The 18,952-nt window shown below is 46.1% G+C and overlaps 2 protein-coding genes across 6 annotated transcripts in view; one reads left to right on the forward strand and one right to left on the reverse strand.

Moving 5' to 3' along the window:
- Window positions 1–875: 875 nt before the first annotated feature.
- On the forward strand, window positions 876–12,559 carry skp2 (S-phase kinase-associated protein 2, E3 ubiquitin protein ligase). 2 transcript variants are annotated; one of them, XM_079289534.1, is made up of 10 exons: window positions 876–991; window positions 1,568–1,818; window positions 1,905–2,016; window positions 2,545–2,688; window positions 3,343–3,477; window positions 4,035–4,133; window positions 4,253–4,380; window positions 8,268–8,319; window positions 11,489–11,596; window positions 11,676–12,559. In XM_079289534.1, the coding sequence occupies exons 1-10, from the start codon at window positions 978–980 to the stop codon at window positions 11,881–11,883; spliced, it is 1,251 nt and encodes a 416-aa protein (XP_079145660.1). In that variant the 5' UTR covers window positions 876–977; the 3' UTR covers window positions 11,884–12,559. The 2 variants fall into 2 exon arrangements, with proteins under 2 accessions (XP_079145660.1, XP_079145661.1); XM_079289535.1 differs by lacking the exons at window positions 4,253–4,380; window positions 8,268–8,319.
- A 2,964-nt stretch (window positions 12,560–15,523) lies between these two features.
- nadk2 (NAD kinase 2, mitochondrial) overlaps window positions 15,524–18,952 on the reverse strand; it is a 7,469-nt gene continuing 4,040 nt past the window's right edge. Inside the window, exons 6-12 of one of the 4 annotated variants that reach the window (XM_079289007.1) lie at window positions 18,029–18,168; window positions 17,813–17,906; window positions 17,565–17,660; window positions 16,434–16,489; window positions 16,289–16,342; window positions 16,072–16,195; window positions 15,524–15,983 (exon numbers count right to left, since the gene is read on the reverse strand). In XM_079289007.1, the coding sequence (XP_079145133.1) occupies window positions 15,845–15,983; window positions 16,072–16,195; window positions 16,289–16,342; window positions 16,434–16,489; window positions 17,565–17,660; window positions 17,813–17,906; window positions 18,029–18,168 (703 nt within the window). In that variant the 3' untranslated portion in view covers window positions 15,524–15,844. Of the gene's footprint in view, window positions 15,984–16,071; window positions 16,196–16,288; window positions 16,343–16,433; window positions 16,490–17,564; window positions 17,709–17,812; window positions 17,907–18,028; window positions 18,169–18,952 lie in introns of all 4 variants that reach the window. The other 3 variants (XM_079289006.1, XM_079289009.1, XM_079289008.1) reach the window with 3 other exon arrangements.

Genomic DNA, 18,952 nt, shown 5'->3' on the forward strand with positions numbered 1-18,952 from the left:
ATCAACTATAAAAGTCTATCCAAAATGTAGCCCATCAACTTTAGGGGAAGGACCTGTTTACTACCCTTCAGAGGGGCTCCAGAAGCCCAACACCTGCACAGGGCATCAGCATCAGCATCAGCATCTTTGTCAGTGGTGGTAGAGGGAGTCAGGCAGCACTCGTGCTCCCGTACAGATCCACTAGTACACTGAAGATCACAGTAGTTGTATATCTGTATAGGAATTTATTGACAAAGATGTTCTCTGGGAGGCAATAATGTGTTCCTGAATAGTAACATGTGAAGCTGCCATTATGTTTGTTAACCTCTACAAGGGGGACTTCTGAGTCAGACTGGCCCACTAAAATCCAGCTGGAGATAAAGTAGCACCCACACAGCAGCTCTGCTGGAAAAGTTGATTTATGGACAAAACTGAAAGCAGTGGAATCCTGACATACATGAAGCATGTGGCTACAAGGCCGCTGAAGCCTCTGATCCTCAGGGAGACCAGAGATGATGGCAGACGTCCACTTTGCTCCATGGAACATTTATATGATGGTTCACAGCAGCGTGACAATGTTGATCATAGGCTCTGAAACAGAAAAGGTAGAGGAGAGGTGGAGTGAGGAGCCACTCACATAGACTGTATTTTGGCCATTCAATGACCATGCTGACATTTTTACTCTTTTTATTGGTTTTTTAATTATGGGCATTATCCCTTCATAGCACGTGCTATTTTTTTCCATTAACCTCATTTGGAAGACACTAATGCAAACGCTCTACTCAGCGTAATTATGGAAAAAGTGCAAACAAGCAAAACTGGAACACCACATGGCCCGATCAGTGCAACGTGTGACGTCAGACGTACGGCGCAGATACGTCGATGACGTGGGACTACGGAGCGCTCTGCGGCCCGCAGCGGTGAGTTTAAAGAGTCCCGGTTGGAGGCAGCGCTCTAACTTAACGAACACATTACCGGCGAGGTTTGAAGCGGAGGAGATGCCAGAACACAGGTACGGCTACGATGCTTTTCTACTCTTTGTTCATGTAGAAGATTCGCGCAATACCCTCGAGCTCGCTCCACTCTTCAGCGTGCCGTCCATATGAAAACGAGCCAGCACTACTAACGTTAGCTGCTCACATTGTGCTCCATTTGAGGAAATACCGCTTATGTCTCAAACCACTGTGAGTCTGTAACGTTAGTCGTGTGTACATAGTGGGTGAGTCTCTGTTGTTTAAAACCGAAGTTAAAAATAGCGGTTAGTCAATGCCGCGCTTTCCTGTGAGCCAGGCCTCCGTCCAGGGCCACTTCTCCCCCTCCTGCTTTAATAGAGTGTAACGCAATATGAGAGTTAAAGTGTGACTGGATGCATCGCTTGAAATAGAAGTGACGACACATTAGCGTTTTAGTTTGCATTTAGAATTTGCGCGGTCACACCGCCGGCAGCAGCGTCAATATGGCGGGCACAGAGAGGAAGCTAGCGTGAGCTCGAGAGCGAGTCTCTGAGATGTCGCAGTAAAATGACAGCATTCCATTGTCTCGTTTGGTGTAACATTTTGATGAAGTGTTAGTTTCTCCTTCCACCCAGCATGCCGCTGCAGAATCTGCCCTGCCTGAGCCTCCAGGGCTCCATGTTGTCTCAGGCCAAGAGGACCCACAAACGCAGGTCTAAAGGCGGCCTCAGTGAGGGCCTGGACATGGAATGCACCCCGACAGAGCTCATCCACCAGTGGTCACCACTCCACAAGCACCAGCGGCTCACCAGCAAGGGCAAAGAGAATGATGGCAACCAGTTTGTCCTTGCCAGGAGATCGAGGAGGAAGAGAGAATTCACGTCATGTAGGAGATCTCTTTGTGATGCAGTGTTCACTCTGTAGCTGTGATGAATTCCTGCTGTGATCTTATTCCTTTAAATTTCCCAGCAGACATTGCATGGGACCACCTGCCAGACGAGCTGCTCCTAAGGATCCTCTTCTACATTCCTCTGCAGGACCTCCTTCGGATGTCGACAGTTTGCCAGCGCTGGCGTCGCTTAGCGTGAGTCTCTAATCACCAGGTTGCACTGATGAGTTTCACCGGAGTGGAATGCTTTCCTACCTAGCTTCTGTCCTGATCACCTGCTTCCATTCTTGTTAAATATGTACACAGTTTGACCGTGTCACTTCCATTCTTCATGCGGCTGCAGTCCCCCAAATGATTGACTAGCGCAGAGCTCAGACCCTTAATATACTTTTCTGGTAGTCTGTTGGTTAAGGAACTCGTCACTAACGGGTAATGTTAGGTCTTTTGGGTCCTAAGAACCTAAAATATTCCTGATCCAGAGAAAACAATCCCACAACATGACCCTCACAGATGTGACTGGTAAAACCACAGTCAGATAGCAGATGTGAAGTCATCTGGATGCATGACGAGGTGTCGTTTTAATCTGCCAATGATTGTGACAACACAGTGTAATACTTTCCCATCCTGGTAGATGGGTTGCCACCTTTTGACTCTAGGTTTTCCTGATGTCCTTGAACGCCACATATTGGTGTTTAACAATAAGCTGTTAACTGTCTGTTCCAGGTTGGATGAGTCTCTGTGGCACAGCGTGGATCTGGAGGGCTTGAGCCACATGGGTCCAGCTCTGCAGCGGGTGCTGAAGACCAGAGTCCGCATGCTGCGCTGCCCTCGCTCCTTCGTGGAAGAGCTGCACTTCACAGGCACAGGGTGAGTCCAGCAGCAGGGGCTGCTCGCTGCACCACTCTGGCTGCTAAAGGGTTCATTTCTGCCAGGTTCAATTTCTTGTTGAAAGAATAACTTCAGTGATATTCTAAATGTTTTTTTATTGTTCACAAATCTCATGAGCAGACCCAAAGCAACAGTGAGTGTATCGGCTAACAAGTAGAGTGTGTGGACGTCTCTTCTTCCTCTGTCCATAGAGCTCCATTAAAACACATCAATGAGTTGCTTTAGACTCAGTCCCACATACACCGTCCTGCTGACTCAAACACTCACAAGAGCAACACATGTGGATTCATCCGCTGCTGAAAATAGTCCCCAACAAACTCTTTCCTCCTGTCTGACAGTTACCAACTATATTGTGAAATTATTGAGCCATTTATTAAAGAAATGGATATGTATGTAGTAGTTTGTTTTTTAAAGATTTACAGCCTCAGTTTGGATCAATGGGCTAGGAGACAGCAGGAAGGAAAGTATTGTTCACTGTTTAAAACAATGTGAACCTTTGAGGCTGCTGTTACATGGGCTACTTTGTCGTCTCAGATGAAACATTTCACAGCCCTCTAAGATGAAAATGGCACATCTTTAGTGAAAAAGATGGAGGACTTGATAGTATTGTTGTCTGTCTTTTCCGTTGTGCAGCCCTCTGCAGATAGTTGTGATGGATCTGTCCAGCTCCATCATCCCCACCTCGTCTCTGGAGAGCTTCATCTGTCACTGCAGGCAGCTGGAGTATCTGAGCCTGGAGGGTCTGCAGCTCTCAGACGCCATCATCGGGTACGCTCTTACACTGATAAGCTGGAACCAGCTAATTCCAATGACTGGACTTCTCTAAATGTAGGACATATTTCTGGAGCGTGTTGCAGCTGGAAGATGCCTGATCAGACGGCGTTTGTTACAGTTTGCTAATTTCTTTATTTGTATTGTTGCTCGGTAACCACTGAGTGATTGCTAACGTTTACACAAACTACAAAGTGTACAGGACTTAATAGTTCACGGTAGAGTTTAGAGTTTGCTTCAGGTCTTTGTAACTGCGGTTGGTAAAGTCATGCAGCTGCTTTCTGTCCCCACAATGAGAACATGTGTGAACTACGTCGGGCACTCGTTCAGGGTGCTCCTGCTAAGGGCGGACAGACTAAAGCAGCGCTCTAAAGACCTCGCTGTCATTGAAGCGTGCATGTGCAACACGGACCAAGGAGCTTTGAAGGCACTGCGTTCATCAGGCGTACAAAGCTGAAATAGCAGCTACATGTAAATGTGCTCATTATTTGGAGTTACTATTGTTGGGGTTATATATTTCTATACATCATTTGTTTGTCCTGTCTCTCCGCCAGCTCTCTATCTAAGAATCCCAACCTGCTGCAGCTCAACCTGAGCGGCTGCTCGGGCTTCTCTGCTCCGCCTCTGGCTGACATGCTGGAGTCCTGCACCAGGTCAGCCTCAGTCTGTCATGTGTCAAAGTCCTGTTGTCCAAATAACAGCAGCCGTTTTCATTCATCCTCCAGCACTGCAGTTTACTAATGCGCGGTGCTGTTTGTGCTTTCCTCTGCAGTATGGAGCAGTTGAACGTTGCATGGTGTGACTTCAGCAATGAGCATGTGAAGAGTGTTGTTGAGAGTGTGAGCTCTCGTGTTACTCACCTCAACCTCAGCGGGTACAGAGAGAACCTCACGCTAGACGGTAGGTGGGAGTGCTGGTGCTGAACCAGTTCATGACATGTCCAGTAGAGAGACCATGAGTGTCCAGGCTCTTCTGTTCATCCTCTGCTCTCTCAGGAGTTTGTTTTCTAAAGTCTTCATAAGGTTTGACTTCATCCGATCCACTTTCTGTTGATAATAGCAACACTCTGCACACTGCATGCTGTCTCACTAAATCACTGTCTTCATCCATACTCACCAGGTTTGTCGTGAGATCTTCAGTCTCATAACCTTGTGTGTGGCTTTAGAAATTCATATTTAGAAGTGACGGCCTAAGTGGAGTCAAGAATCAATGCGAGACAGATCGCCGTGGTCAACTCAGCAGACACTTACATGTTAGTGCACCTATATGCTGAAATTCACGGTGAACCCATTCAAACGGCACAGATCGGGAGCGAGCGAAGGACTTTGAAAGTTAACGGAAAGATTAACGTGAGACAACATCCGGTTTCTTCAGACGAACAGCCGGTTTTCAGAATAAGATTCCAACAAAGTATGAATTATATTCACATAAGTATGTTATTGCCCTTTTGTTCATATAGCAGTACTTTTGTGCGCAATACACTACTTTTGAATTAGTTATTGAACTTTGCCATAACAATGCGATTAATCGCAAAAAATCGTTGCCCAGCACTAGCCTAAACTCATAGATGGATACAATAAGAGTGACCAGCTGGAGGACAGGCCACGGCCTGTTGCAATGATCTATCTATCGGTAGGTCACATCTTGCATAAAAAGCGGCGCGTAATGGCTCAGTGAGTAGTTCAGATAAGTGATCCGTACGACGGTCTTTGTTCACCTCATGATTAGTCTCATTCTAGGCTGGTTAGCCCCGAGGCTGAGTGTCCATGTGTCAGAAGTTCACAGATGCTCAACTAGAAGCGTTTAGAGGGGCCACAGATGAAGTCAGAAAAAATCAGCTGTTCTCTTGGCAGCTGCATGCTTTATGTGGAGCTTCAGTGTGCAGATGAACTCGCTCATGGAAGGATTGTCGGTTTCAGAAAAATGCAACAATTGAGAGAGCGCTTTTAAGTTGAAGCCTACTGTGACTTTAAAGCAGGGGTCTCAAACTCGCGGGCCGAATTCGGCCCGCCACGTCATTTTATGTGGCCCGTGAATCCGTGACTCTTTTTTAAGTTAGACTTTATAATAAAAATATCCCCATAGTCTTAATTATGAGATAGAAAGTCATAACTATGATAGAAAGTCATAATTCCGAGATAGAAAGTCAAAACTATGATAGAAAGTCATCATGATGAGATACTTAAACACAGAAGCAGCTCTTTGGCTGCTGACTGTACACTTGACATATAAATGTGTTGTGAGTACATTGAAGACTTTAAACGTGTCTTTAAAACACATGAAATACTTCATGTGATTGTGCAAACGCACCCTTGAAAGGATTTTAAGCGTTGAACAAAGTTATTGTAATAACTTGTTTGATATTTGTCGTTGATATTTTCTTTAATAGTTTGATCTTTGATAGAGTAATGTGGGTTTATTAACCCTAAATTAAAAGGATTTAAGTTATAATAATAGAAATGTGCTGAAATATAGGTTTACATTTATATAACTGTATGTACAATATTTTTACACTTGAATAAACAATAATCAAATGCAGAGACAGTTATTGAACAATATGGTAGGAGTAGTTACATTTACACAGTCTTACATTTACAACCGGCCCTTTGAGGCGACCGTGATGCTGATGTGGCCCGGAGTGAAAATGAGTTTGAGACCCCTGCGCTAAAGTGTTTGTACTCGAGCACCGCAGCATGAGAGCTCCCAACACCACAGCTCTATGTGCTGTTCATTACATTCTTCTCTGAGACACCAGAGGGCGTACAAACATGTACTGTGAAGAAGCAAGACGACAAGAGTGTGACCGGCTAAACGCCATAAAGCAGGGATTCCCAAAGTGAGCTGCCTCTAGGGGGTGCGCGAGAGGAAAAATGTAATGGTGGTCTAATGGTGTCATAATTAATATTAAATATAATTTTCACAAAATAAAAACATGAATGTAACAGACTGTCTCATGTTTGTCGTTCTGGTGTTGACTATGAGATGTCCCTTGAGGGTTGCCATATCGAAGGCGCAACCCCCGCCTCTGGCCAAAGGAGAAAACAATAATAAAGAGTAGCCGTGGGCTGATACAAGATGTCTAATCTCCCGACTCCAGTTATTACTGTATGATAAGTGCCCTTATACACGAACCCAAGATGCTCTGTTACATGAATTATAAAACTTTCCCTTGTAAGATTCAAATTTAAAGATGTACAATTTACTAAATAAATGCACTTCAGCTCCTGCCACCAGGCTGTCTTTTACGTACACTAGCTAGCCTAGCTTGTGCAGCTAACGTCAGCTAATAGCTAACTTCATTCATTCATTCAGCAACATTCATGCAAATATGATAAACTGGCTGAAAATCGGGAAACTGTCAGGTGGGACATCTGAAGAGAGAGAGAGAGAGAGAGAGAGAGAGAGGTGCGTTGGAGCGAGACCTGGAGAAGAAATTGAACGGGGGTCAGAGGAAGATGGGAAGGAGGAAGGTATGGCACAGACAAATGGGGAGCACAGAGGCCCACCAGAGAGCGTCAGACTGGGAAAAACAAGAGGAAATATGATGAAAATGATCTGTGTCTGGGCTTCACTTGGATTGCCAATGCAGATTGGCCAAAGCCACAGTGCGTGGTGTGCAGTGAGGTTCTGGCTAACACCTGAACACCAAGCATGCCAGTGCAAGTCAAAAGCCCCTTACATTCTTTATATCCAAATTGAATATATCAAAACAACTGCAGTCTCATTCTATGTGGTTAATTGTAAATTAAATGTGATAATCTGCCTCTGAGCCTGTGCGTGTGTCCTCGCATCCGTATTGCTCTTTAAAAGTGACGCCTTGTGTAACTGAAAGTTATTGAAACTTTGTTGCAGTGTTTCAGGGCGTTTTCACACCTTCAGTTCATTTGCTTTGTTCTGATTCAGGGATTAATATGATACAATGTTGCAGTTGCTCCTTTGTTCGGTTTGTGTTCACACTGCAACATTTAACAGCGGACTAAATCTTGTAAACAAATGCCACGCGCGAGCAAACTGTTCTCTCATTGGTCCGATTTCTATGAGGCTATAAATAGGCTCTGTTGCTTTTTTAAATTTTTTATAAGGATTGGGGGTGCGTGAACCCCGTTGGGATGTAGAAGGGTGCGCGGCCTAAAAAGTTTGGGAACCGCTGCCATAAACCAACCACCAGTTATCTGTAAACTCATATTCATGCACTACTTTGTTTCTTTATACAAGAAACAAGTCTCGTATTAAATCAATTCTAAAGAAACAAAGATATCCTATAAACAATTTGATTTGACTGCAAAATATTAACTCCAAAGTAGAGTTTAGACTTCCTGTTTCTAAACCTCTACAAACTAATACTCTTTAAAATGCTCAGACATGTTTGCAGTTAATCAGGGATCTGAGGTGCACGATGCACCAGCCCCGATGATGTCAGTTACTGGGGCGTGCGCCTCACGCTGACTTCACTCGAGCAAGTATGAACCACACTTCACAGTCCCGACACTTAGCAGATAGAAAGTGATGCTCCTTATAGAGGCGCAGTGCGTAGCAGTTCACTCATTCACAATGCATTGGCTGCTCCTTTAAGAACCACATCAGCGCTACACTTGGAGTCGCTACAGGTGCCAGTGACTCATGAATAATGACGGCTGTTCCGGTGTTAGAATCTCCAACAAGTGGTGAAAGTGACACCTTGAACCAGACCAGGAGCCGTCAGCATCCTCGTGTAGCGGGGCCCAGCTGTGAATACGCCTTCACATTGAGCACTTAACGCCGTATAAACTTTCAATGTTTTCATACAGATGTGAAGGTGCTGGTGATGAGATGCCCCCTCATTCAAACACTAGACTTAAGGTAAGCTGGTCATTGTCTACATGTTAGCTGTACTGCTCATCACACTTCAAATGGAGAGGTACAGTGCAGCAGAATATTTATCTTTTACTTTTAATTATTATCGTGTGTGGGTCTCCACAGGTCCTGGAAAACAGTTGATCAATTTTCACATGGAAAATGATTTCAACGTTCTCCTATATTCGTTACACTGAGAATGAACTACGAGGCTCTCTAGAACATGGCCATCTGGAAGGGCTGAGTTATGTTCAGCATCATATTTTGGTTATGTTGTGGAAGCACTGAACACACCTCAATGTCACAGGGCGCTGCTTTCCTCCCTGCTGGTTTGAAACGGTTGAATCCTGGTGAAGTGGTTAGCATGTGGGGTTCAGTCGCTACAGTTGAAGTGCTTGCTAGCTTGTTTTGACGGCTAAGGTTTGTGATTGGACTGTGACTGGCAGCAATGGTTTCAATGGTTCAGAGAGTTTGATAATACTGGCTGGCCGTCCTTTATTCTGACTGTTGTGGCAGTGATTCATGGCTGTGATGTCATGCCTTCACTAATGCACATTGTTTTATGTCAGCTAGTGTCACAGTTTCACCACATACATGCCTTTGCATATTTTTGTATTCTTTATGGTCACGTCTGTTTTTAGTTGTCTGAGACATAAACTTCCTCTGAGGCAGCACGGTTTGAAATCTCATGAGCTGCTAAACTCATGGACTTCACACACAGCTGTAAATCCAGCTGATGTAGCGCTGTGTGTTACAGTGACGGTGCTCTGCTGATGTAGCACTGTGTGTGTGTTACAGTGACGGTGCTCTGCTGATGTAGCGCTGTGTGTGTGTGTTACAGTGACGGCGCTCTGCTGATGTAGCACTGTGTGTTACAGTGACGGTGCTCTGCTGATGTAGCGCTGTGTGTGTGTGTTACAGTGACGGCGCTCTGCTGATGTAGCACTGTGTGTTACAGTGACGGTGCTCTGCTGATGTAGCGCTGTGTGTGTGTGTTACAGTGACAGCGCTCTGCTGATGTAGCACTGTGTGTTACAGTGACGGTGCTCTGCTGATGTAGCACTGTGTGTGTGTTACAGTGACGGTGCTCTGCTGATGTAGCGCTGTGTGTGTGTGTTACAGTGACGGCGCTCTGCTGATGTAGCACTGTGTGTTACAGTGACGGTGCTCTGCTGATGTAGCACTGTGTGTGTGTTACAGTGACGGTGCTCTGCTGATGTAGCGCTGTGTGTGTGTGTTACAGTGACGGTGCTCTGCTGATGTAGCACTGTGTGTTACAGTGACGGTGCTCTGCTGATGTAGCGCTGTGTGTGTGTGTTACAGTGACAGCGCTCTGCTGATGTAGCACTGTGTGTTACAGTGACGGTGCTCTGCTGATGTAGCGCTGTGTGTGTGTGTTACAGTGACGGTGCTCTGCTGATGTAGCACTGTGTGTTACAGTGACGGTGCTCTGCTGATGTAGCACTGTGTGTTACAGTGACGGTGCTCTGCTGATGTAGCGCTGTGTGTGTGTGTTACAGTGACAGCGCTCTGCTGATGTAGCACTGTGTGTTACAGTGACGGTGCTCTGCTGATGTAGCGCTGTGTGTGTGTTACAGTGACAGCACTCTGCTGATGTAGCACTGTGTGTTACAGTGACGGTGCTCTGCTGATGTAGCGCTGTGTCTGTTACAGTGACGGTGCTCTGCTGATGTAGCACTGTGTGTTACAGTGACGGTGCTCTGCTGATGTAGCACTGTGTCTGTTACAGTGACGGTGCTCTGCTGATGTAGCACTGTGTGTTACAGTGACGGTGCTCTGCTGATGTAGCACTGTGTGTTACAGTGACGGTGCTCTGCTGATGTAGCGCTGTGTCTGTTACAGTGACGGTGCTCTGCTGATGTAGCGCTGTGTCTGTTACAGTGACGGTGCTCTGCTGACGTAGCGCTGTGTCTTGTTACAGTGATGGTGCTCTGCTGACGTAGCGCCGTGTCTCTGTTACAGTGACGGTGCTCTGCTGACGTAGCGCTGTGTCTCTTGTTACAGTGACGGCGCTCTGCTGACATAGCGCTGTGTCTTGTTACAGTGACGGCGCTCTGCTGACGTAGCGCTGTGTCTATTGTTACAGTGACGGCGCTCTGCTGACGTAGCGCTGTCTCTTGTTACAGTGACGGCGCTCTGCTGACGTAGCGCTGTGTCTCTTGTTACAGTGACGGCGCTCTGCTGACGTAGCGCTGTGTCTTGTTACAGTGACGGCGCTCTGCTGACGTAGCGCTGTGTCTCTTGTTACAGTGACGGCGCTCTGCTGACGTAGCGCTGTGTCTCTTGTTACAGTGACGGCGCTCTGCTGACGTAGCGCTGTCTCTTGTTACAGTGACGGCGCTCTGCTGACGTAGCGCTGTGTCTCTTGTTACAGTGACGGTGCTGCTGACGTAGCGCTGTGTCTCTTGTTACAGTGACGGTGCTCTGCTGACGTAGCGCTGTGTCTCTTGTTACAGTGACGGCGCTCTGCTGACGTAGCGCTGTGTCTCTTGTTACAGTGACGGCGCTCTGCTGACGTAGCGCTGTGTCTCTTGTTACAGTGACGGCGCTCTGCTGACGTAGCGCTGTCTCTTGTTACAGTGACGGCGCTCTGCTGACGTAGCGCTGTGTCTCTTGTTACAGTGACGGTGCTGCTGACGTAGCGCTGTCTCTTGTTACAGTGACGGCGCTCTGCTGACGTAGCACTGTGTCTCTTGTTACAGTGACGGCGCTCTGCTGACGTAGCGCTGTGTCTCTTGTTACAGTGACGGCGCTCTGCTGACGTAGCGCTGTCTCTTGTTACAGTGACGGCGCTCTGCTGACGTAGCGCTGTGTCTCTTGTTACAGTGACGGTGCTGCTGACGTAGCGCTGTCTCTTGTTACAGTGACGGCGCTCTGCTGACGTAGCGCTGTGTCTCTTGTTACAGTGACGGCGCTCTGCTGACGTAGCGCTGTGTCTCTTGTTACAGTGACGGCGCTCTGCTGACGTAGCGCTGTGTCTCTTGTTACAGTGACGGCGCTCTGCTGACGTAGCGCTGTGTCTCTTGTTACAGTGACGGTGCTGCTGACGTAGCGCTGTCTCTTGTTACAGTGACGGCGCTCTGCTGACGTAGCGCTGTGTCTCTTGTTACAGTGACGGCGCTCTGCTGACGTAGCGCTGTGTCTCTTGTTACAGTGACAGCACTCTGCTGATGGCAGACAGCTTCCCTGTCCTCAAACAGCTGAAGGGTCTGCTGCATCTCTCCTTGAGTCGCTGCTATCACATCCACCTCGCTGCTCTCACGTGAGTTCCCCCCCCCCCCGCAGTTCCTGCTTCTGTTTCAGTTTCGTGACTAAACCTGACCGGACTGGTGTTTCTCCAGAGACCTGGATAAGACGTTCCCCATGCTGAGCCTGCTGGACGTGTTCGGCATCGTCAGCGGCAGCCACCTGTCCTCTCTGAAGAAGGAGATGCCTCGCGTCGGCATTAACTCCAGGCCGTTCTCCAGCATCGCCCGGCCCACACCCGCCTCTGGGCCCATCGGCCACTTCATGTGGAACAGGAAGTGCCGACTGAGGTTCAAACCGTAACCACCACGCCTGCGTCTGTTTGAAGCCGAGTTAGTTCCTGCTGCAGAGTGTTTGATCCTGCAGTGTTCCAACGCACACACGGAGAGTCCAGTCCAGCGTGCGCTGATGGAGCCGTGGTTCACGGTTTGTTGCTGCTACGGGAGATGTTGTTAGTGTTGGCTGGCATTAAGGGTACTGAAGCTCACATACTTCAGTACTGAACATGCACGCTTGTAGAGAAATGGAATACTTCATATACGGAGGTCAGATTTGGATGTTGAGTCCACTTCTTAGAATGTGTTTAACATTTTAATGGATTTTTGAATCTGTTTTAGGTTCTAATAATGTGTTTATTTAAAATACTTTAAGGGAAACATGGTATAAAAGACTCAATTAGCAGATGTAAGATGTCAATGAATATTTGGGACAGTTGATTCCTCAAACATTTGAATAATACTGATGACAGAAATGTCTTCTCAGCTGTAATAATGAGTGAACAGATGATTTTAGAGTATAAAATGATGTATCTGGATCCATATTCCTGTTGGACAGACTGTACATGTGTTCTTTATGCAGGCTTTTATGATGTCACTGTACATGTGATCTATATCACCATTGATATGCTGTAGAAATATATCATTCAAATGAAAGATGCAATGTAACTTGTGAACTGAGTTTTAAGAAATAAACCACTGAATACCCAAACTGCTCTGTCTGAGCTTGTGCTCGTGGGTAAACAGTACGGTGTCCTCTGCATACCCAGTATGCCTTGCAGCAAGAACCACCCCTACTGTCTCTGATTGGCTGCTGAATGCCAGTGGCGGGCCGTGCACTTTATACCTGGGCCTTCAGTGCTGTCCTACTACAGTTGAATGACCTCCTAATAACCTCATGACTCATCAATCCAGCAGACCTGCAGCGGATCCATGCATTCCACCACACAAGAGCACGAGCCATTCAAATATCATTCATAAAAACCACACGATAGACAAATGAACAGTCGTAACGTTACTATGTAAAAAAAAAAAAATGCAGTTCGTCACTTAAAGAGTTTAATCCCAGTACATCGTTCCAGTAAGAAATCCTTCTCCATTCATGGATGCCAGTGATGACAGTCGAGCCGCCCCAGTTGTATTTCGCCGGTCTGCTGCGGCCGGTTCGTAGCAGGGCTGGGATCCAACCGCCACCGGGGCACAGACCGCACGCCAACTCTTGTGGAGCTGTTTCCCTGCGAATGTGTTTGAGTTGTAGATCCACTCGAGTCTCCAAAAGTTTTCAAATGCTATGGTGTCCTCAGGTTAGCGTGGCATTCAGCCATATAATGTGCAACGCTGTCAGCAAGAAATACCGTTCATACAATTCCTTTTCCTGCTGAGTCAGGCTGCTAGCTGTGGTGTTGACTGACCATTTCTTATGTCCAGCTTTTCCTGAAATGTCCTTTCTTGAGAAAGGCGTTGTCAGTAACTCCGCCACTAAATCAGTTTCTCCTCCTTCAGCCATTGAGTGTTAAAAAACCAAATCTAGGTAAAACAAAAAAATATCTACACCAAGCAACATGCTAAAAAATGTCATTTCTTCCATGTCTTTCTATTTGAACTCTTACTGCTTCAACTAAGCTCCGCTGGCTAGATAAATTTCGGTTCACAATAGTCACGTGCTCGCCCACTGACCAATCACAGCGCACGCTGCACCTCACTGCAGAGCTGCACCTGGAAACTGAGCTGCACTAATGCTGACGTACTTGTAGGCCAGCTAGCAGCTCTGACACGTCAAAGAATACGCCCAACATGTCAAACTAAAGATCTGATTGGTTGAACACTATGACAATCAACATCGTCCCCATTCACTTAACCTGCACATGGATGCACTTGTGAGTCTGCAGGCCTCTGGCTCTGTTCTTACCTAGAGACACAGAGGTGAGATCTGATTGGATAAAAGCTCTACTTAAAACAAGCTGCACTGGAAGCAGAGCAACTGAGGAAGACAGGAGCTGTGCAATGAGAACACTCATAATTGAGTGTTTCAATTGAATAATTTAATAATTGCACATACCTCTTTATCCGATTGAAAAAACAAAACTCATCGGAACAGACCGACACTGATGAGGAGCCCTCCGTTGGCACGCTGCATGCTTTTGTAAACTAGTCCTCAGAAAGAACCCTCCTGGTTCACGTGTTCTAAGGTGCACCAACGTCTCACTGATCAAGTGGGATCACCAGTGTATACAAGAGACCTGCTAGATTCATATTCAATTGAAATCATTGCAACTACACCACCCTGTTGGTGGAACTGTCTTTAGAATGTCCGCATGTAACATTGTTCAAGCATTTAGTGTCCATGGGTTCAACATCATTTCACTTTATAAGAGATCAAGTTTGTCTTGTCGGCATGTCGACAGCACACGCTGTTTCAGAAGCATGTCTGATGACTCACTCGGGACCTAAAGCAGAACGCTCCTTTAAGCATGGAGGGGTGTTACTGCACTTCCTTCCCCCCCCCCCCCAGCCCAAACATGAGCTATGATACAAAAATATCTTCAGTTACACTCACTCTTCTTTCAGTTCACCATATAAACCTTAAACAAGCACCAATTAGACTTTTGAAAATCTGCTGATAGTCTATACTTTTTGTATTGTCAATAAGTGTAATGAGCAGACCCAAAGCAACAGTGAGTGTATCGGCTAACAAGTAGAGTGTTCATGTCTCTTCTTCCTCTGTCCATAGAGCTCCATTAAAACACATCAATGAGTTGCTTTAGACTCAGTCCCACATACACCGTCCTGCTGACTCAAACACTCACAAGAGCAACACATGTGGATTCATCCGCTGCTGAAAATAGTCCCCAACAAACTCTTTCCTCCTGTAACGGTTGAATATTTAAATAAAGGTGCTCAATACGAAATTCAGAGCATTTCTATGATTGAGGGAGATCCACCACGAGATGAACTCATTTCATATCACACGGGTTTCCTGGTAATTCAGTCGCTATATGAAGTAACCACATGGTTCGTATACTCTTCTGAATTTAATACTTGACAAATGAAAATGACAGAGTATATTTTTTTAATTTAATGAAATACTTGACATGAGTGTGTGCTTGTTAATATCAAATTCGACGATATAATTGTGTATCACAATATCTCGAAATATGAATTAATCGTGATACTATTCCATTGAAAGTGAATAAATAATAAGTTATCACCCAACCATAACGTTCTAACAGGAAGGCTGGTGGCCGCTGCACTTCTGTGACTGCCGGTCAGGACGGATCATCAGCTGTAACCGCTGCACGAGAGCAGAGCGGCCATGAGCTCACCAGTGGGCACGCTCACATGCACTAACATGCACGGGGCGGCTATGTGAACAAAGACATCGCAGAGACTTCCCTCTCTGCTCAGAGACATTACTACACTAGATCTTACACAGATGCTGTTATTGATGCTCTGATGCTGGATCGGGAACCTTTACATTACATTTTGTATTGTGAGCCGGTCGATGTCCTAGAGTTATGTCCTCAGTAAGAACCCTGGACTTGGGGCTGAGTGACTCAGATAGAGAGTCGGACTCATTGGGAGTTGTTCACAATAAGAATTCCTTCTTATCCTCAACAATGAATACACAGATCACAAGACCTCATCTGAAATAGATACAAATGTAAACAATTGTTTTTTTATTAACAGAATGTTATTCCGAACAATCATACCTGCTATGTTCTGTTATCTTGATGCAGTGAGTCAGTCAATAGTAACACTACATGATGCTTGACACAGTATCCACAGAATAGAGAGAGGAAAAGAGTGATTTCAAAATACATCGTTTGTAGAAATGCACGCATTTAATAAAACCTTAGTAACAATGATACCTTTCTGTCAGCTATAACAATATTCACCACTTGTGGAGGCCAACGGCTCGAGAGGGGTGCTTCCCTTTGAACAGTGGGCTTGAGAGAAACCAGTCGAGTGTCGTGTGCTCTGAACTCGTCTCAGTGTTCAAGAACAACTGTCCGCAGCTGATCCTCCTCACTCATGCTGACTGTAGCGATGGCACCGTCGTTGAACTCGAATGAAGTCCCGCCGTCAACCACCATGCAGGCGTCCCAGCACCGAGAGCGGACAGACACCCTGAAGCACAGATGCATCACAACGCTCAGACGGTACACCTTCACAGCTTGTGATCTGGCTGTTGTGAGACCGAGGAACATCCACTGACCTGCTGGCGAAGCCTCTCTGCCGACTGCTCCAGAACACTCTGTTGACGATGGGCTCCCTGATGCTGTAGAACAAACGTCTGTCGTCCGGACTGAACACCAGAGACTCGTTGTATTCATCAGTAACTGCACGCACACACACACACACACCATCGTCACATAAAACAAAGCGCCAAAATATGTACCAGTCAACGACAAATAAAGGAGGATTATCATCACCCATTTCAATGACGTCACGATTAAGCGGGATATCAAGACCCGTTTGAGACTTTCCTGTAAAAAGACACTGGGTCAGAAGTCTGGTGCTGGGAGACAAACCTGGATTCATTTAGAGTTCAACGTCACAACCTGCAGACGTACGTACCGATCTTTAGAACCTCCTCCACAGCTTGTTCAGCAAGTTTGTTGATGTTGTATGACCTGACCAAAAGAAAGAACATATTCAACACAGGACGCACTGTCAAGGCAAGTCAGCACATGTTGGGAGACGCTATGATTCCAGTCAATGCTTCTGTTCGACCCAGTTGGTCTCGTGAGCAGGTGCAGCTGTGACTGTGCACATGTGTCGAGGACAGCTGTAGTAAGGCTACTAAATGACGTCATCACGGTGTGAAAGCTGACGGTCACAAATGGTTCACTGATCAAAGCTCCAATAACAGGTCTGAGGCCGTTGAAAGGCATGAGAAGGCTTTGCTCGTAGCTCAGCTCTACGGAGGCTCCGACACATTCCAGTGTTAAAGGGCTAGTGCCGACCTAATGCTCTTTGAGGCGTCCACAGCTCCCTTCAAAGAGGCGCTTACTAAAAAGACGGATGCTGAATTAAAAGGAGTAAGTCAAGACTTGAATGAGAAGATAGACGCCTGTGAGAGTGGTATCCATCTTCTCTTCTGATCCTCAGCAAGAAAGTCATTAAACATGTTTTCCAAAACGGCAAAGTATTCCTTTACGTTTCATTTAGTAGATTTACAATTTGAGGAAGAAACAGAAATGTTTAGATCCTCCTAAAGGCCGTGTAATGTTTATGCGAGGACTGCTGCTCCCCCACAGGCACCGTGCTGAGCTGAAGGCCTCTTCACATGCATGCCTCCTCCAGACCTGTGAGGAGTGTTGTGTGAATAGGTTCTTCTTTGTAGAGACAGCCAATTACTGTTGACCACCATTTAAACTGAAAGACAGACGACAAACTCACGACTTCCCTCTGAACTGTACAATAATAAATTGGCCTCATATTGAGAACAGACATTTCCGGCAAGCCAGCACGATGCATTTATCCTCTCCGACTTCTACAGTCCCGATAGTGAACCCTGGTCTTTGGTATCAGCTGGTACAGAGCACTGATCAGAGACCAGTGTTTGACCAGTGAGCGGGACGCCTCACGGCGAGGAAGACGTTATGTGTAGGAACATCAGGCTGAACCGGTCTGTTAGTCATGTCCAAACGTCTAATAAACAGTGGATGAGGCTGAAGCACTCGTGGAACATTGTGGAGTATTTACCAGGCTTTGGATCCTGTTCCTGTACAAATGCTGAGTCCTGAACTCTTCTGCTTCTCCCACGGGCCGTCATCCACAGAGATCTCATAGTAGGACGCCCTATGGAGCAAGAGGTTAACATGGAGTTTGAAGGCGTTTAACTTCACCCTGTGGTAGACAGAGATTATCCCGGTGAGTGCTGACAGACGAGCAGGCTGATGACATGAATGTTTAGAAACGGGTACTAGCATCAGTGAGGATGACGGAGGTACCTGGAGGACAGAGACTCTCCGATGAAGATCTCATTCAGGCTTCTGATTGGTAGGAGACTAGTCTTGGAGAAGCTGTCATGTAGCATTCCTGTCCCTGAGAAATGGCACCAAATTAGTAGAACTGAACAATAGTGTACATAAAGCTTCCTAATATGAGCCCATTAATGACAATATAACTCCACGTCGGTTCATCTGGTGACCATGAGAGAGTCCTACTCTGCTGGCTGTCCATGGTGGTGATGCGGTGAGCTCGGCTGTGCTGCTCCAGGCTCAGCTGCTGTTCGTGCAGGTCTACGGAGGTGGGATTGATTCCTGTGCCTTCTAAGTGCACACGGATCCTCTGACGCCACAGCCACCTAGCACAGCAGAGAGGAGGGGAGGCTAGAGCCCATTAGGTCCCACTAAACCACTGGGTTCAGTGGGCATTTCTTTCAAGGGACCAATCAAGTTGAAGACATGCTGATACATATGTGAAAGCACCTTTATTGCACCACCGAGGGCGTTCACTTGTACAACAAACCTAATGTTGATTGAAGGGCTACTCCAGTGATAGTATTGCACCTCTGGAAAGTTAGCCTTACAGGCGTGCAGTCCGTAGAATGGCTCAGGCAGCAGAATGCTGGATCTTACATCTTCCACAATGGAACTCAACAGCATATGTTCATTAGACTCTGGCTGCCTCGTACGAGTCCTTAAAACTCAAGTCCCCGTCTGTCTATGTATGTGTATATATATATATATATATATATATATATATATATATATATATATATATATATATATATATATATATATCCACATACATACATATATATATATCCACATACATACATATATATATATATATACACATATACATATATACACATACATACATATATACACATACATATATATATATATACACACATATATATATATATATGTATGTGTGTATATATATATATACTAGGGCTGGGCGATAAATCGATTTAATCGATTAATTCGAATGTGTGCTTTAAGGCGATGTGTTTTATTGAAAATCAAGAAAATCGCCCCCACCCCTCCCCCCCGTTGGGTTCCCGTAGTAGAGTGCGCGCGCATTGTTTACAAACTAAAACAATGTCACCGCCGCCGCCGCCGCCACCTCACAACAACAAC

The sequence above is a fragment of the Melanostigma gelatinosum genome (genome assembly GCF_949748355.1).
Source record: "Melanostigma gelatinosum genome assembly, chromosome: 18".
Taxonomy (NCBI): domain Eukaryota; kingdom Metazoa; phylum Chordata; class Actinopteri; order Perciformes; family Zoarcidae; genus Melanostigma; species Melanostigma gelatinosum.